The sequence below is a fragment of the Rousettus aegyptiacus genome, unplaced genomic scaffold, assembly GCF_014176215.1.
Source record: "Rousettus aegyptiacus isolate mRouAeg1 unplaced genomic scaffold, mRouAeg1.p scaffold_m13_p_3, whole genome shotgun sequence".
NCBI lineage: Eukaryota > Metazoa > Chordata > Mammalia > Chiroptera > Pteropodidae > Rousettus > Rousettus aegyptiacus.
In genome coordinates, this window is record NW_023416306.1 from 104,341,264 (window position 1) to 104,355,861 (window position 14,598).

Here is a 14,598-nt window from a genome sequence, read left to right on the forward strand (position 1 = left end):
TGTGCTAACAGCCATTCTTGCATACCAATATAGCTTTCTGTAGGATGAAAAATGTCTGTTCACTTTATTGGACGACTTCACAGCAAGTCCACACCCCACGAACAACCAAAATCAAATGAATAGTTCTCCCCCCAAAAAATCTGTTTATGATTAAAGAGCAGCTAGTCAGAAAGAAGTGTTTTTCTCCTGTGACCTGGGAGGGCTCCTCTAAACTCGGATTAAACATGGGTCATATTTAATTCTCACTAGATGAAAATTAGGAATTAAGAATGTCGCTGGAAAAAAGCATCTTTCCCTAAGAGCTCTCATCTCTTGGCACCATGGCACCTGCTGTGTAAAACCTTTAAATGTACCCTCGCTTACTCTCTACTATCCAGCAGCCAGTTCTCCAACATTCCCGTTTACTCTCTTTGTCCCCAGTGCTGTGTAGGTTTTGTGCTGTCATCCATAACACAAAGAGAAAGGATGACATGTTTTCTTGAGACCTATTTGAATATGCCAAATAATACAGATAAAAGAAGGTGAACAGTAAGAATAGAGTGAGTGACATGGAGATCTATCTTGTCTCATGAGACATGCATCGTGGAAATGACTCTGAATGAGTTCTGGTAAGCATTACAGAGCTGTAGAGGGTTACAGAAGACAATCTGCATAAATTTAAATTCTTGCCCAGAAGAATTTGTGCTTTATGTGAGAATACTATCTAACAGTATAATTAAAGCTTAAAGTAGAAAGTTAAGGGAAGTAAATGGAGTCCTGCCGATTTTGCTGAGACCAGTCCTTTTGAAGGTTCCTTCCTCTTTCTTTTTTTCTATTGGTTTATACCGCAGGGTGGTGACACTCTGAGTCATTATGAAGAAAATGAATCGTCAAGGTATTTAAGTGGAAGATGGGGGTTTGCCTGCATCCAAATTAAGACCAGAATTTACTTAAATTAGATAGTTGGTTTTTTTTATTTTTTTTTTAATTTTTTTTAAGAAAAGGGACACTGGGCAAAATTCTACAAATGAACTCTAAGAAATAGATCATTTGTTATTCATCATTCAAAAACTTATCTGAAGCAAAGTGTACATTTTATGTGGTGTCTACTGTAAGTCAGGGACTTTGTGTATTTAGCACTGGTGCTCTTAGGCTGGAGGGCTGGTCAGATTTAAAACTTTTGAAGATTTAAACCTAGACTGGAGATAAGAGAGTTAATTGTTTAATATGTGATGACAATAGAGAAATGCAAAACTAATGATTGACAAAGTGTTTGGTGATCAACATGCAGTAAATACATCAATGGTATTATTATGTCAAAATTAAGTTACCCAAAATAATCAGATGTTAATTAGGTTTTTATTATTAAATAAAGTTTAAACATTAGTAAAAATTAGTAAAACCACCACTCTAATAAAACAATTTTTTATCCTTAGGACTACACCATTTTGCTTGGCCTCTCAGAAGTTTCCAACACAGCCAAACATACCTTTGTTCTGGAAATATTATTTTCTTTGCTCCAGAACTACTTACCATCTCTCCAACCTGGAAGTCACCTTCAATAGTTCTTGTTCTTAATGTTCCTTGGGACTGAAAATGAGTTTTTTTCCTAGTCATTCCCTACTCATTCTATGCAATAGCATCAAATACCATCTAAACGCTAACAGCTCCCAAATATCTAATTTCTAACCAGATTTGTTTTCTGTGTTCCAAACTTGTATACTATTTGACTGTTCCACTTGGTATTCTGACGAGATCTCAACCTCACGTCCAAAATGGATTTTTAAGTTTTCCTTCCCAAATTTCCAACTATATCAAATACGTGAATGACATCACCATCCACCCAGTGGTTTAAAGTAGCAACACGGAGATCGCAGTTAATGTTTCCATCCCGACTCACAAACATTTGAAAATTTTATTTTTCTTACCTCCAGAATATAGCTCAATCTGTCCTCTTTTCCTTTTAAATCTCGCCTAAACTACTTATTTTTTCTCTCACTTGGACTACTACAATGGTCTCCAGACTTATTTTTCTTCTAGCCTTGATTTATTGCAACCCATTTTCTAGGAAGCACAACATGGTCTTAAAACACAAATAGGTCCTGGTCACTCCTCAGCCCAAGAAGCTTCAATGGCTTCCCATAGGATTAAAAAGACAAATACTGAAGGCATTGCATGAGCTGGTGGTTCCTCAGGGCACACCATCTTTCTTTCACTCACTGTGTGCCAATTACTCTGGTCCTTCTTCCATTTCTGTAATAACATCACACTCTTTCCCACCTCTGGGTTTATTATCTTCCTCTTTCCTGCTGTTTTCATCTGGAATGCTGTCCTCCAGTTTTTCCTCATAAAACATGGGTTCTCCCTTCACTTCCTCAGACAGCTTTCCTTGACACATACCCTCTTCCCCAAACCAGCTTAGGTTCCCCTAATGTATATTAATGCCCTCACTTCATAGCATGAGTCATAGTTTGTAACTATGTATCTACTTGTTTAATATCTTTCTTCCATATCAGACTGGGAGGTTCTTATGTCAGAAATGACACAATGGTCTCCAGACTTATTTTCATGTTCACTGTCATTTTCACGGCTATATTCTCAGTGTCTAACACAGTGCTCCGCCCAGAATAAGTTGTTAATAATGAGTGTGTTCTTTTTCTGGAGTTTTCTCCTGTTGTTTCATTTGTGACATTTTTGTTTGTTTTTTGTTTTCTCATTTTAGTTGCCTCTCTGAGTTCATTTCTATGTATTAGGTAGATTTGTTACGTCTCCCAGTCTTGGCCAGGCGGCCTTACATAGTATGTGCTCTATGTAACCCAGTGGCACAATCTCCCTTGTCACCTGAGCTGAGTTCTCCAGGGATGTTGCTTGTGTGCATTGTGTGCACCCTCCTGTTATAGTTAAGCCTTGAGAATATTATGGTAAGTGAAATAAGTCAGACACAGAAAGATAAATACAGTATGATTTCACTTATGTGTAGAATCTAAGGAATAAAACAAATCAACAAATAAAAGAAAAACAGACTCAGATACAGAAAACAAACTGGTGATTGTCATATGGGAGGGAGGTTGAGGGGCTAGGTAAAAAGGTGAAGGGACTGAGAAGAACAAATTAGTAGTTACAAAATAGTCATGCAGATGTGGAGTGCAACATAGGAAATACAGCCAAAAATTTTGTAATGGCTACGTATAGTGCCAGGTAGGTACTAGTGATCAAGGGGGTCATTTAGTAAATTATATAAATGTCTAACCATTGTGCTATATACCTGAACTAATATAAAATAAAATAAAGTTTAAAAATATATTATTAGATTCAAAAAAAACAAATAAAATAATGGGTGTGCGATGAGCTTCAATAATACTTTGACACAATTTCATGTACTGTTTTTAAATTAAGCTGGTTTCATAAACAGTCTCTACTTAGTTATCCTGTTTATTATTTATTAAAAGTACATAATATTCTGCCAGATAAATATGATAAAATACACTTAAATATTTCCCATTTCCTGAGAAGTGTTACCCATTTTCGTTATTATAACTAATGCTGCTATAATAGAGCTAGTTGTTTCCTTGAGAGAAACTCACAAATGTAGAAATCACAGGTTATACAGCTTCTGAGTATTTTTCTCCCTGTAGAGAAACCAGTTTTTCTTTGAAAATGTTATGACAAATTACAACACCCCCAAAATGGCTGACCTTGATTAATTTGGTCATACTTTTAAAATGCTTATCAAAGAAAACATGCTTACTTTATGCGAAATCCAGTCCTAAACCAAAGCCTCCTCCCCATGTGGGTCATACACTCATTTTATGAGTCATGACAATATTGACACTAGTAAAGTCTAATTTCTTATAAGTCCTGGGAACATTTCCCATTATATTTTATGTGTGGTAAAATTATAATGACACCAGGATGTCTGTCAGGAAAATATGTTTATTGTGAATATGACATTATAAATTTAATCTAGACACTCAGCTATCAATTAAGAGTAACAAAATGACTGTTCTTTTAACTTGTAACTTGCAGCCTGAAACTCATTGCCTTTACTTAGGGATGAATTACAAAACCTCTGAATTATGTACACTAAATATTGTTCAGTAAGATTTCTTTATAAAGATGCTAGAATCCAAAAAAAAAATTTTCAAAAATGACTTTAAAGAGAATGTATATATTAACTTTCAAGTGAAAAAAGACATGGGCCACAAAGCAGGTGACGAAGTTGTCCTTTCAGAGCCTACAGTACACATAAGCCAGGTGTCAAGGCCTAGCAAATAGAATTGTGATTCTGTTCTAGAAAGATGCCTACTTTTGGCCAGGTCTGGATGGCGAGCGATGCAATGGGGGGGATTTGAATATGCTCTGGTGCAGCTGGTTTCTGGAAACAGGGACAGTCCCAGGCCCAGTGTATTAGGGCTCTTTGAGGATGGACATATGTTGGGTGAGCGGACTGAGAAACAAAACGAATGTGGTTAGGCTCCATCCCAGAAAGTCAGGCAATTTCCAAGTAGCCTTAGCTATAGCATTCCAGGTGGCCTTGGCCACAGCGTCCCAGGTGACCTTAGCTACAGCGCCCTATGTAACCTTAGATATGGCATCCTATACAATCTGTAGATTGTGATTGATTATAGTACCTGGCCTTAAGCCACTATTATGCACCTTGTTATAAGAATAGCCCTGCCTTTGCAGGTGAGGGGAGCTGGAGCTGTGTCTGTGCCTTGTTGTGTCCTGCTTTGCCTGAATAAAGCTATGTTGCATCTGTTTATGGCTCCTCGTGTATTCTTCCAGCTGCCAGAACCGTGCACCCCAAGCTTCCGAACCGCAAACCTGCAGAACGACATAATATGGTTTTGGATTCCTGTTTCAAAGGCGCTCAAGTCTAACCCCAGAGCTGAACTCAGTTTTTCAGAGATATTTACTTCACTAATAGAGCCCTCTCTCTTCCTTCCTTCTTTCCTTTCAATAAACAAATAAGGTTTTTTTCCAAGGCCCCTATGCTAGACTCTATAAAGGATATAAAGAAGGTTCCAGCAAGTCTCAAACCTATAGAAGAATGGATTAGACCCTTACAAACATACTTGTACAGTGTAAACAGACCATAGTAAGAGCCCAAGGAAAGATACAGATAAATGAATAGGCGATGCCTCTGGTTGACACATCAGTAAAGATTTCCACAGAGGAGGCATTTCAGACTGCTCAAAGAAAAACACGGTGGGATTTAGATATGCAGAGATGGGGCCTGGAGATTAGAGTAAGAAAGGACATCAAGGGCAAAGGAAATAGATTTAAAATTTAAAGTGCTTTTTGTGTTCTCCCAATCTTTCTTGGCTGAGTATCCTAGGGCAGTGCTTCTTAAACTTTAATGTATGAATTAATTACCTGGAAGTCTTGTAAAAATGCAAATTCTGATTCTCAAGATATGGGGGAAGTGGGAATCCCCATTCCTAACAAGCCTCCAAATCCTGCTGAACCTGCTAGTCCGAGAAGAGCACTTGCAATAGCAAAGTCTTTGGCTATATAGACCCAATAGAAGCAGCAGCAGTGGGAAAGTACAGGGCTACCTACGGGAGGGCAGGTCTGCTTGGCCTGAAGAGCTTCTGGGGATTGAGCAACAGGCGTTTTTTTCACTATTAGTCTTTTGGGAGGGTTCAGAAGACCTCTCCATCTAGATTGTGAATGGATTACATCATTCTATCCTCTAAACTAGCAGGATGGAAACTCTGGGAGAGATAGCAGCTCTGTGTGGTCACTGACTTGCTTGTGCTCTGGCAGAATAAAGGATTCCTTGTTAGCTCAAAGCCTGGCAGATTTTCTGGATCTTGGTGGAGATAGTCATTTTCAACTGAAAATAGGTCTTTCAAAAATATTGCTGAAATAAAGGAAGGAGTAATTAGGATGGTTCAGTCCACTAAACTCCGAACTTAATACAACTGACCAGGTCTGAGTTCAGGAAAAGGCCCTGCGGGAGCAGAGGGTGATCAAAACAGTCTCAGTATCTTTTTATTTTTCTGCTGGATACTATTCTTCAAAACTTTTAATTCAAATAAGTGAAAGGTAGGAGAAGAAGAGCCATACTTGGCTATTTGTGATCGAAATTCAGAATTAGTCGCTGTTTAATTTATGTATCTGTATAATGTCTTAGTAAGTCTTAATTGAGTTCGAACTTAATAAACATGTATGAGAAAGTCTCTAAACTATTAATCTAACCCTTTAGGCCTTTTCTTTGGAAAGTTTTAGTAATGAGTGGGAACACTAGGACATCTGGACAGGAGAAAGTGGAAAGATTTTTTTTGAAGTACTTTCCGTGTATGTAAAATTGTTTTTGTGATAACAGGAATTCTCTATTGCATCTACGGGGATAAAATATGACTGCTTTTAGCAGAAGCAGTGCTTCTGAGAAACATTAAGAAGCTTGACTGAAAATGCAAAACACACTCTTGGTTTTCCCGTCTCATTTTTTTTCCTCTTTCTTCTTTCCTCTTTTTTTTTTTTTTTTTTTTTTTTTAATGTTACACAGATCAGTGTTCATGGAATAAAAGGAGCAATATTTATTCAGCACTTGCTGTGGGCCAGGTTCCATGTTAATTATATTATATGAGTGTTCACTCTAATTTAAACCATATTACTAGTAATATGTATATTTTAGGGACAAAAAACAAAACAAAACTGGTATTCAGAGTTGTAGACTTTGCCCAAGGTTGTATGGAAAGGAGTTGAAACAGAGGTTCAAAACTAAATCTGTTTAAAATAAAAATTCATGCCCTTTCTACCATGGCAGGCTGCTTCTTAATACCAGATTATTTTAAGTTTCTTGTTGAGGACAATTTGCTTCTTCATCGTGGCTGTTCTTATACAATCTTATACAATATGGAGTTATATGGAAAGTTTGTGGGATTTGTAACTGGTTAAACTTAAGGACCTTTAAGTTTCCTCCCAAACTTTCACATATCCTCCCACCGCAGTGCCCTTGCACATGCTGTTTTTACTGCCTGAATTCTCTTTCTTTGCTTCTTTTTTGCCTACTTTATTACTTCAGATTTAATGCAGACCTCAGCTTGATCATTATTTCTTCAAGAAAGTCTTTCCTTTGCCCACTATTTCTACTATATGCTTTTAATGACATGTATCTTTGGATTTTAAAACCTATCACTGATGTAATTCTATACTATGTATGTGTTCTAAATATCAGATTCTATATCTCTTTAGAGATATGATGATGAACTATTTGTCTCCAGTCTCTGATAACTCACATGAATGGTAACAACTTAAAATTGTCGTTGGTTTATGGGCTCCTGCTTCTGCACTAGGTGTTGGGTGACGGAAATTGAAGACCCTTAAGACTTGTTCTCCGCACTCAAGGAACTATCAATCTGATTGGAAAGACAAGGTTAAGACATACTAAACAATTACAAAGCAGCCAAGTCCAGGATATAACCTAGTCCTTTAGCAAGACTAAAAAACTTTGGTTTCATTTTTACCAGGAAATGGTTTCTCGTTTTAGTCTATGTCTTATCTATATGTTGGTATAAGAATGCTGAAACAGCTTAGGATATAAAGTAATATAATTCGAGAAGCAGAAAGGAGCTTTGACAAAATGAAAGACCAATAAAGATGAAGGGGAAGAAACAAGAACTGCGGTTTGCCATGTTTCACAGAGATATTCCATATTATAGTGAATGATAGTGGATCATCATTCACCAAATTTCATGTCAATAGTTAGCATTTACCCTGGCTCTTAAAAGTGTAGGAGAGAAAGAAACTATACATTTAGTCAATTTAGGGACAGAATGTTATACCATAGCAACTCAGTCAAAAAAGAAAGTGGACTCTGGTTACAAATCAGCTAGAAACCTCAGTGAATAAAATCACAGACCAAGACTAATTGTGTGGGAAACAGCATAGGGTTCCAAGCATGAGCTCCATAAGCTCATAGAATCCTGCGGATCTCCCTGGCCCCACCACAGCCATGTCATTAGTAGTTGCAGGTTTCATTCTCAATTTACAAATGATACATACATGCAACAAACAGCTACAGACCTAGCCCTCTCCTAGGAATGCTTGCTGCTATTGCCAGGGGAGCCACTGTGAAAAACAAAACGAAACTCCAAACTTTAAAAGGATCCAGAGTTTTGAAGCAGAAGGATGGGAAGAAATTATAAAATGATAGGGAACTGAACTAAAAGTTCTTCTTCCTCAATATACTGTTTCTGCCCTTCACTACCAGAATTCTTTCTTTTGTTACTTTTCATACCCTGGAATTTGGTTATGGAAGTGTTCCTTCGAGACCACAGAATACCCTTAAAATTGCATTATCTTTGGAAAGGTTGATAATCTTCCACATGTGAGTGTGAATTAGTTAAATCAAGTTATCTTACTCATTCTAACTTGCAATATAATAAAGGATTGCTGATTTTTAAGAATAGAGAGCAACAGCCACACTGGGAGAGATAGAGGCACTAAGGCCAGAATGAGGACAGTAGGTATATGAAGAAGGGTTTTAGGAGAATACTGGGGAAAGTGCAAAAGGAGCAAAAAGGAGCTAATCATTATTTATTTATGATTATTTATCTATTTTAAGACCAACTAAGACTGGTGCTATACTCACCAAGAGAGAAAGAGAAATTTCCTTCTCTTTCTTGTCCATTCTGTATAGAATGGGCCCAACCCCCAGGACCAGATATCAATCTGGTATAATTACATTAGGTTTCTCTGAGTTGGCTCTTATGGAAAAATAAATAATATTCCAAACAATTTACAGGAAAGGCTTCTTCAGCTCTAAAAACAATGACTATTTTTTTGTTAATTGAACCATACGAAATTGCCAATTTTCAAGTGACTATGACCAAGAAAAATGGCAATTTCCTATGGATTGACCTAAAAGTTGATAAATTGAGACTTCCTGAATTTCTTACGTAAAATCACATCATCAAAATGAAGAATTTGAAAAGCCATTAGCTACACTATATAGAAGGATTTTTTTCAGGATTTTTAAAATAAAACACAAATCTACTAGTCACGAAGGCATACTGTAATTGCTGATGCTATACCTTAAGTGATGCTGTTAGAATAGCTGTGTTGTTATGCACAGTTCCCTAGATCAAGCCCTCTTTGTCCATGTCAATTCGTTCCATTTGTTATTTAGACAGCACTTCCTTCTACAGCCCTAGGCAACCTAGAACATCTACATCTGTGGGTGTTTTAGGTTGAGGTTGGCCATGGGCATTTTGGGTTTCCTGAGAACTTTAAGTGAACTCAGTTTTTTCCGAAATCACTTAATGCTCAAAAGGAGGGATTCGCCATGTGATCTGGTATCCTTACAACCATAACTTTCCTTGTGCCACAAGAGAAAACTGCTTTCATGTGTTCTTATTCTATTCTAGAATATAATAGTAATTTGAAAGTCTGTAACTTGGCACTCAGATGAACTATAAGGTATTTTTTAGTTCTATGGTTTCATGATTAGAATTTAAGGGGGAAAAAACCCAACCATGCTTGCTTTTACAGGTATAGGGTTTTCTGTTAATTATATGCAAGAAACTGGCAACAATAGTAGCGCATGGGGAGGGAAACTGAAATTTTTCCTGTACTGAGCACTTTTGCACTGAATTTCTTTTCAATATCATGTATTATTTACTGATATTAATAAAAATAATTTAAAAACAAATATAATTTAAAATTTAAGTAGATAAAACATTTTACTTCTTAACGCAGAGTCCCCTCCTTTATAAATGTTTGCATCCTGTTCTTCCTCTTTACCTCATCATTGTTGTGATTTTTAAAAATAATTCTTAAAACCTATGGGAGGTGGAACAGAGATACAAAAGGTTTTGATGATTGAATTGCTATTTATTCTGCAAATATTTGTAGCTACCTGTTCTGTGACAGGTCATGGACTGGGTACTTCCTCTTTTCCATAACTTCTGGAAGGCTTCTTGTGTAAACACCCAAGCAATTTTTTTTTTTTGAGAGTTTTGCATGCTTCAAAATGCTTCCCATGGATAAGTGGAGAACTGTTTTACATGAATTTGGCAATGAGTTATACTGTAGGAAGAATCACCAAGGGTATTGCGGTGAGTCTCTGGTGTCTGGTTGAGGCAGAAACTACATTGATGACCTGTGTGTGAGAATGAGGATAGTGGGATTGGGTGTGTGGAAGGTGGGGGGTTGTCTATATCTGCAATATTGAGAAAATAAAAGATAAAGAGGAAGATAAAAAGAGACAGGTGGTAGAAGAAAGGGTGGCTGGCAATAGAAATTAGGGACATTTTAACCCACAAAATCACTGTATTACCCAAAAGCTGATTTCAAAGATTTGTAAACAGAATCCTAAACACACTAAAAGATGCTGTACCACCATAATGATGATCTAACACCCTTCACAGCACAGGCTAGAGAGAGATGTGCCACAAAATTTAAGGGAATGTCAAAGAACTCGGTAATCAAGATAAATATTTTAATGAAATATTTTAAAAATTAATGTAAAAAAATGATGAAAAATATCAACATTTAAAATAAAGACGGGATTAGTATTACTGGTTTTTCTTTTTTCTTCAGACAGCCAAAAGGCCTTGGGCAGGGCACTATTACAGATCCTGCAGAAACTTCCTACTCAGGTAATTTTATTAATGATGTTTTTCAAAAATTAGTTCTCATGACCTCTTCCCACATCAGTAACTTTTCTTCAATACCCTGGCATTTATCTGTAGGTCTGTTACAACCGAAAAACCATTTTCCTTAGTAACTGTAGTACTTTGATGGTAATCTGAAACATAGTGAATCCCTTCCAGTGCCTTACCAAACCACATTTGCTAAAAGAGCACAGAAATCACAGACTTCAAATTGGCTCTCTTAGGGATTGAGTAGGGAAGGAACACGAATATATTGTTTTGTCCACAGCGTGTGTCTTTTTTAAAAAACAAACAAACAAACTGAATTTGTTATCAAGAATTAAAAACTCAGAATACTTTACATGAAAATTATCTACATCTCTCATTTCTTGGAAAATCCGAAAACCTAGCAAAAGTAGGCCCAAATTCTTCCATGATAGCAATGGGCATTTAGAGCAGAATGGATCTGCCTTGAGAGCTCTCTCTAGTTGGTCGCCTCCTGTCTGTTTTACTCATTTACGTTGCCTGACCCTTCAGCTATTTGAGTTTGCAACCCTAGGCATGAAGGTACGCGTGCAACGGCTAACATCCATCTGCTGGCTCCATTTGGTCTCTCTTAGTGAATAAAGTTTCCTCGTTGTCTTTTCGAATATAGTCTTGCAGAGAGACTCACAGAGGTAGCTCACCTTTCTAGCCCACAAACTTTCCATAAGCCGTGAAAGTTGTACTGCCTTCCGCACATCTTTTCTCCTTGGCTCTTTGCTCCAGGGTCCCCTCCCAGGTCCAGAGCCTTCCTTTCGAACCCTAATCCCCGTGCTCTGGAGCCTGGGGCGGGTCCTTGTCCCCCAGCCGCAGCCCTCTGCTCCCGGCCAGGGCGCTCAGGCTCGCCCACGGCAGCACTGGGCATGCTCAGAAGCGGCCGCGGGGGCAGGTTTACTTCGCAGGCGCTTGCACTCGGCGGCGGGCGGGCGCGCGGCTGCAGCTGGAGCTCCGGCTCCCGGAGTTGGAGTTGGAGAGAGTTTCCCCCGCTACCCGCCCTCTTTGCGCGCGGCAGCCGGAGCCGGCGCGGAAGCCGGGAGCGTTGACCAGCCAGTACCCGGGCCGGCCGAGCCTTGTCCGGAGTCTGGAGCCCCGCGCGGGGCAGCCCCCGGGGAGGAGTCTCGCTAGCTGGGACGCGTGCAGCGCATTGGCACTGCCAGGGCACGAGTCGGGCTGCACGGTAGGGCTGGGGCGTGGGGAGCGGGCGGGCGGGCGAGGCAGAAGCCAGGCCAGGCCAGGGGGGATGCGGCTGCAGCAGCCGCAGCGATTGGGGTTCCTGGCGCTCGGTCTGATGCGGGAGGCTGGGGCAAGGACCCCGTTGCGGGGCGGGAGGAGTGGTCAGACGACCAGAGAGATGCTTTCAAGTTGGCGGGAGAGGGGGCTAAACGCCCAGGCGCAGCTGCTTAGTGCGCGCCAAGAGAGGGATTCGGGTCCCTGGTTCTCCCCAAACCCGGGACCCGGCGTGCGGGCAGGGTTGGGCAACCGGCAGAGCGGAGCAGTTTCCTCCGAGAAAGTTGAGGATGGAGCCCTTATTTTCTTTCTGTTCCCGCGGTACTATGGTCTGGAGAGTGCTGCCTGAGGCCCCCAGTGTGGAGGAGCTTAGTGGGTCGCTGCGCTCCTGGGCTGAGCTCCTCCATCCCCGGCTGAAATCGACGAATCACTCAAATCTTCCCAGCGTCTTCTAGGAAAATCTTCCCAGCCAAAACTGAGGTAGGCTCTCTGGGCCGGCACGGTTCCCTGCCTCCAGGGCGCTTAGCTGGGCGATGCCCCCTCCTTAATCTCAGACGTGGCCAAGGGCGCTAGGATCTGAGTTAGTGCTTGTGGTGCGCGCCAGAATGGAGCCTCACGCATGGTGGGGCAGTGTGGCTGGAGTAGGTGGACAGCCGGATTTCTCCTCCAGCCTTTCCTCAGGTTTACAGCACCTCACCAACCTCACCCCGTCATCTTCGCAGAGACAGGACCTGGAGCAAGGGCCAGGTGGAGAGTTTGGGTGGACATACTTCTTACGAGAGGTCGCCTGGGTTGTACTTCTGCCTTGAGCTCTGGCTGCAGGACGTCATAACGAACCCTCGCCTTCAGGGGCTGGGTGGGAAGGAATAGAGCCAGTGGGTCCACAAGAAGGTCCACCTCATCCCACCAGTCTCTAAGATCGTGTTCCAGGCCATCCTAGGACTCTGAAACTGGCATTGTGTGGATTGCGAGGGTGTGGAGGATGCTGACGGCTTCTCTTGGCTCCACTTTTTTCACTTCTTGTTTTGAGTTTTGGGGTTTTGCCCGCACTCAAGTCAGAGCTGCGCTGTCATAACCCGAGGCGGGGAGGGGGGTTGGCGGGCGGGGGAAGGGGGCGGAGGGAGGCTGTGGAGGCGCTTCAGCCAAGCAGTGAGCCGCCGTTTGCCTCGCCTCTGAGGCTGCTAGTGGGAACTGGTCCAGAAATGATTATGCAGGCTAGAAATATGCCTCTCGTTTTTTCTTTTTTGGCTGAACACCTTGGCTGTTGGGTTTGTGTGTTAAGTTCTTAAAGGGGTACCCACATACTGTTCAAAGCCATATTTTTGGGCCTCACCGTTTGTGCTGCATGTTTTTCTGTGTGGTTTTTCCTACAGGTAATCTCCTTGGGGGCGGATTTTCGGATGTGAGAATCACCTGGTGTGGGTACATAGATTCTAGAGCCAGGCGGACCTGAAGTCAAGGTGTAGCTTTACAGGGGATGACTCTGCTGATAGACAAATTGTTAGCCACTCTAAACTTCAGTTTTCTCTTCTGTTGAGTGGGGATAATAGTAGACTTATCCCTTACATTGCAGGGTTGTTGCCAGACTTGGGTGAGATAATGGCAATGAGAAGTGCTAAGAAAAGTTTAAAGCACCATTCAAGTCTTATTGTGTCTGTACCCTTTACCTTTTTTTTTTGTTTTTTTTAAATTAACAAGTTCTTCTAGTTATAACAAGATACCCAAGTCTTCCCTATACCCACTCCTCACCAAGAATTTTGGCTGCTGGGTTTCTTTGGAGTAGCTATTTATCTTCTTTTTTTTTTTTTTCTCTTCCTTTAAATCCATTTCTCTTTTGATGCTCTAGTCTTCATATTTATCTGAGGGAAGCAGTATGGAGTAGATTAGGAGACTGGTTGGGGGGTTGCCTTATCAATATTCAGAGTCCTGGGCCCTGGTTTCTATTGACAAACAAGTCTGCAGACCCTTGAGCTGGAGCTCTGGTTTGGTCTCAGGCTATGACCTTGAACTAAGGACTCATTGGAGAAATCAGCCTGTGAGGTTGAGTCAATGCTGATCAGGGTCAAGGAGAGGTGAGGTAAGCTTGACTCAGTAAGGGTTTCATCAGTCTCCTGACACCCACTCCCCACCCCCACCCCCACCCCCACCCTGCATTTTCCCTAATCCTATCGCAGTGGTTCTCAAACAGGAGCATCAGAGTCATTTGGAGTACACCTATAGAATCACTGACTTAAGAGGTGAAAGAAAGAGAAGTGAGATTTGTTCTAAAATGCTATTATTTTAATATTTCATGTAAAGAGACAGGGTGTTTTAGTAATTTGCCTAAAGCATTTTGTATTTCCAACACCTGTGCCACTTAACATTGTCCAGTTTTAATAATTCTGATTGCTCTTTAAATGAATTAATTTTACACACACACAAAAGATAGGATTCCCCTTTCTTTTAATACTGTAAAGTACTTAGTGTTTGGTTTCTAGATCATTCTTGAGTAGATTAGTGATCCTGATACTGATAAATCCAACAACTACCTCACTTTCTTTCTTTAGAGATCTCCGACATTTGTGAGAGAAGCTGCGTAAAGTCTGGCAGCTTGAACCTTAAGGTTGGAAAACAGATTGAATCGCTTATGAGCAGGTTTAAAAAGAATTTGCAATGTGGTATCTTCTCTGAATGGACAACTTCTCTAGGCCTCAGGGGGAGGTGAAGTACACCCACCCAGTGACAGATGTCCTGTAGTCGTGAGATC

General features: G+C 40.7%; 1 protein-coding gene across 1 annotated transcript in view; it reads left to right on the forward strand.

The window, feature by feature from the left end:
* The first annotated feature begins 11,302 nt into the window (after positions 1-11,302).
* STXBP6 (syntaxin binding protein 6) overlaps positions 11,303-14,598 on the forward strand; it is a 232,044-nt gene continuing 228,748 nt past the window's right edge. The window contains 2 exon segments of the mRNA XM_016150297.2: positions 11,303-11,683; positions 11,685-11,802. Coding sequence (XP_016005783.2) covers positions 11,489-11,683; positions 11,685-11,802 — 313 coding nt within the window. The 5' untranslated portion in view covers positions 11,303-11,488.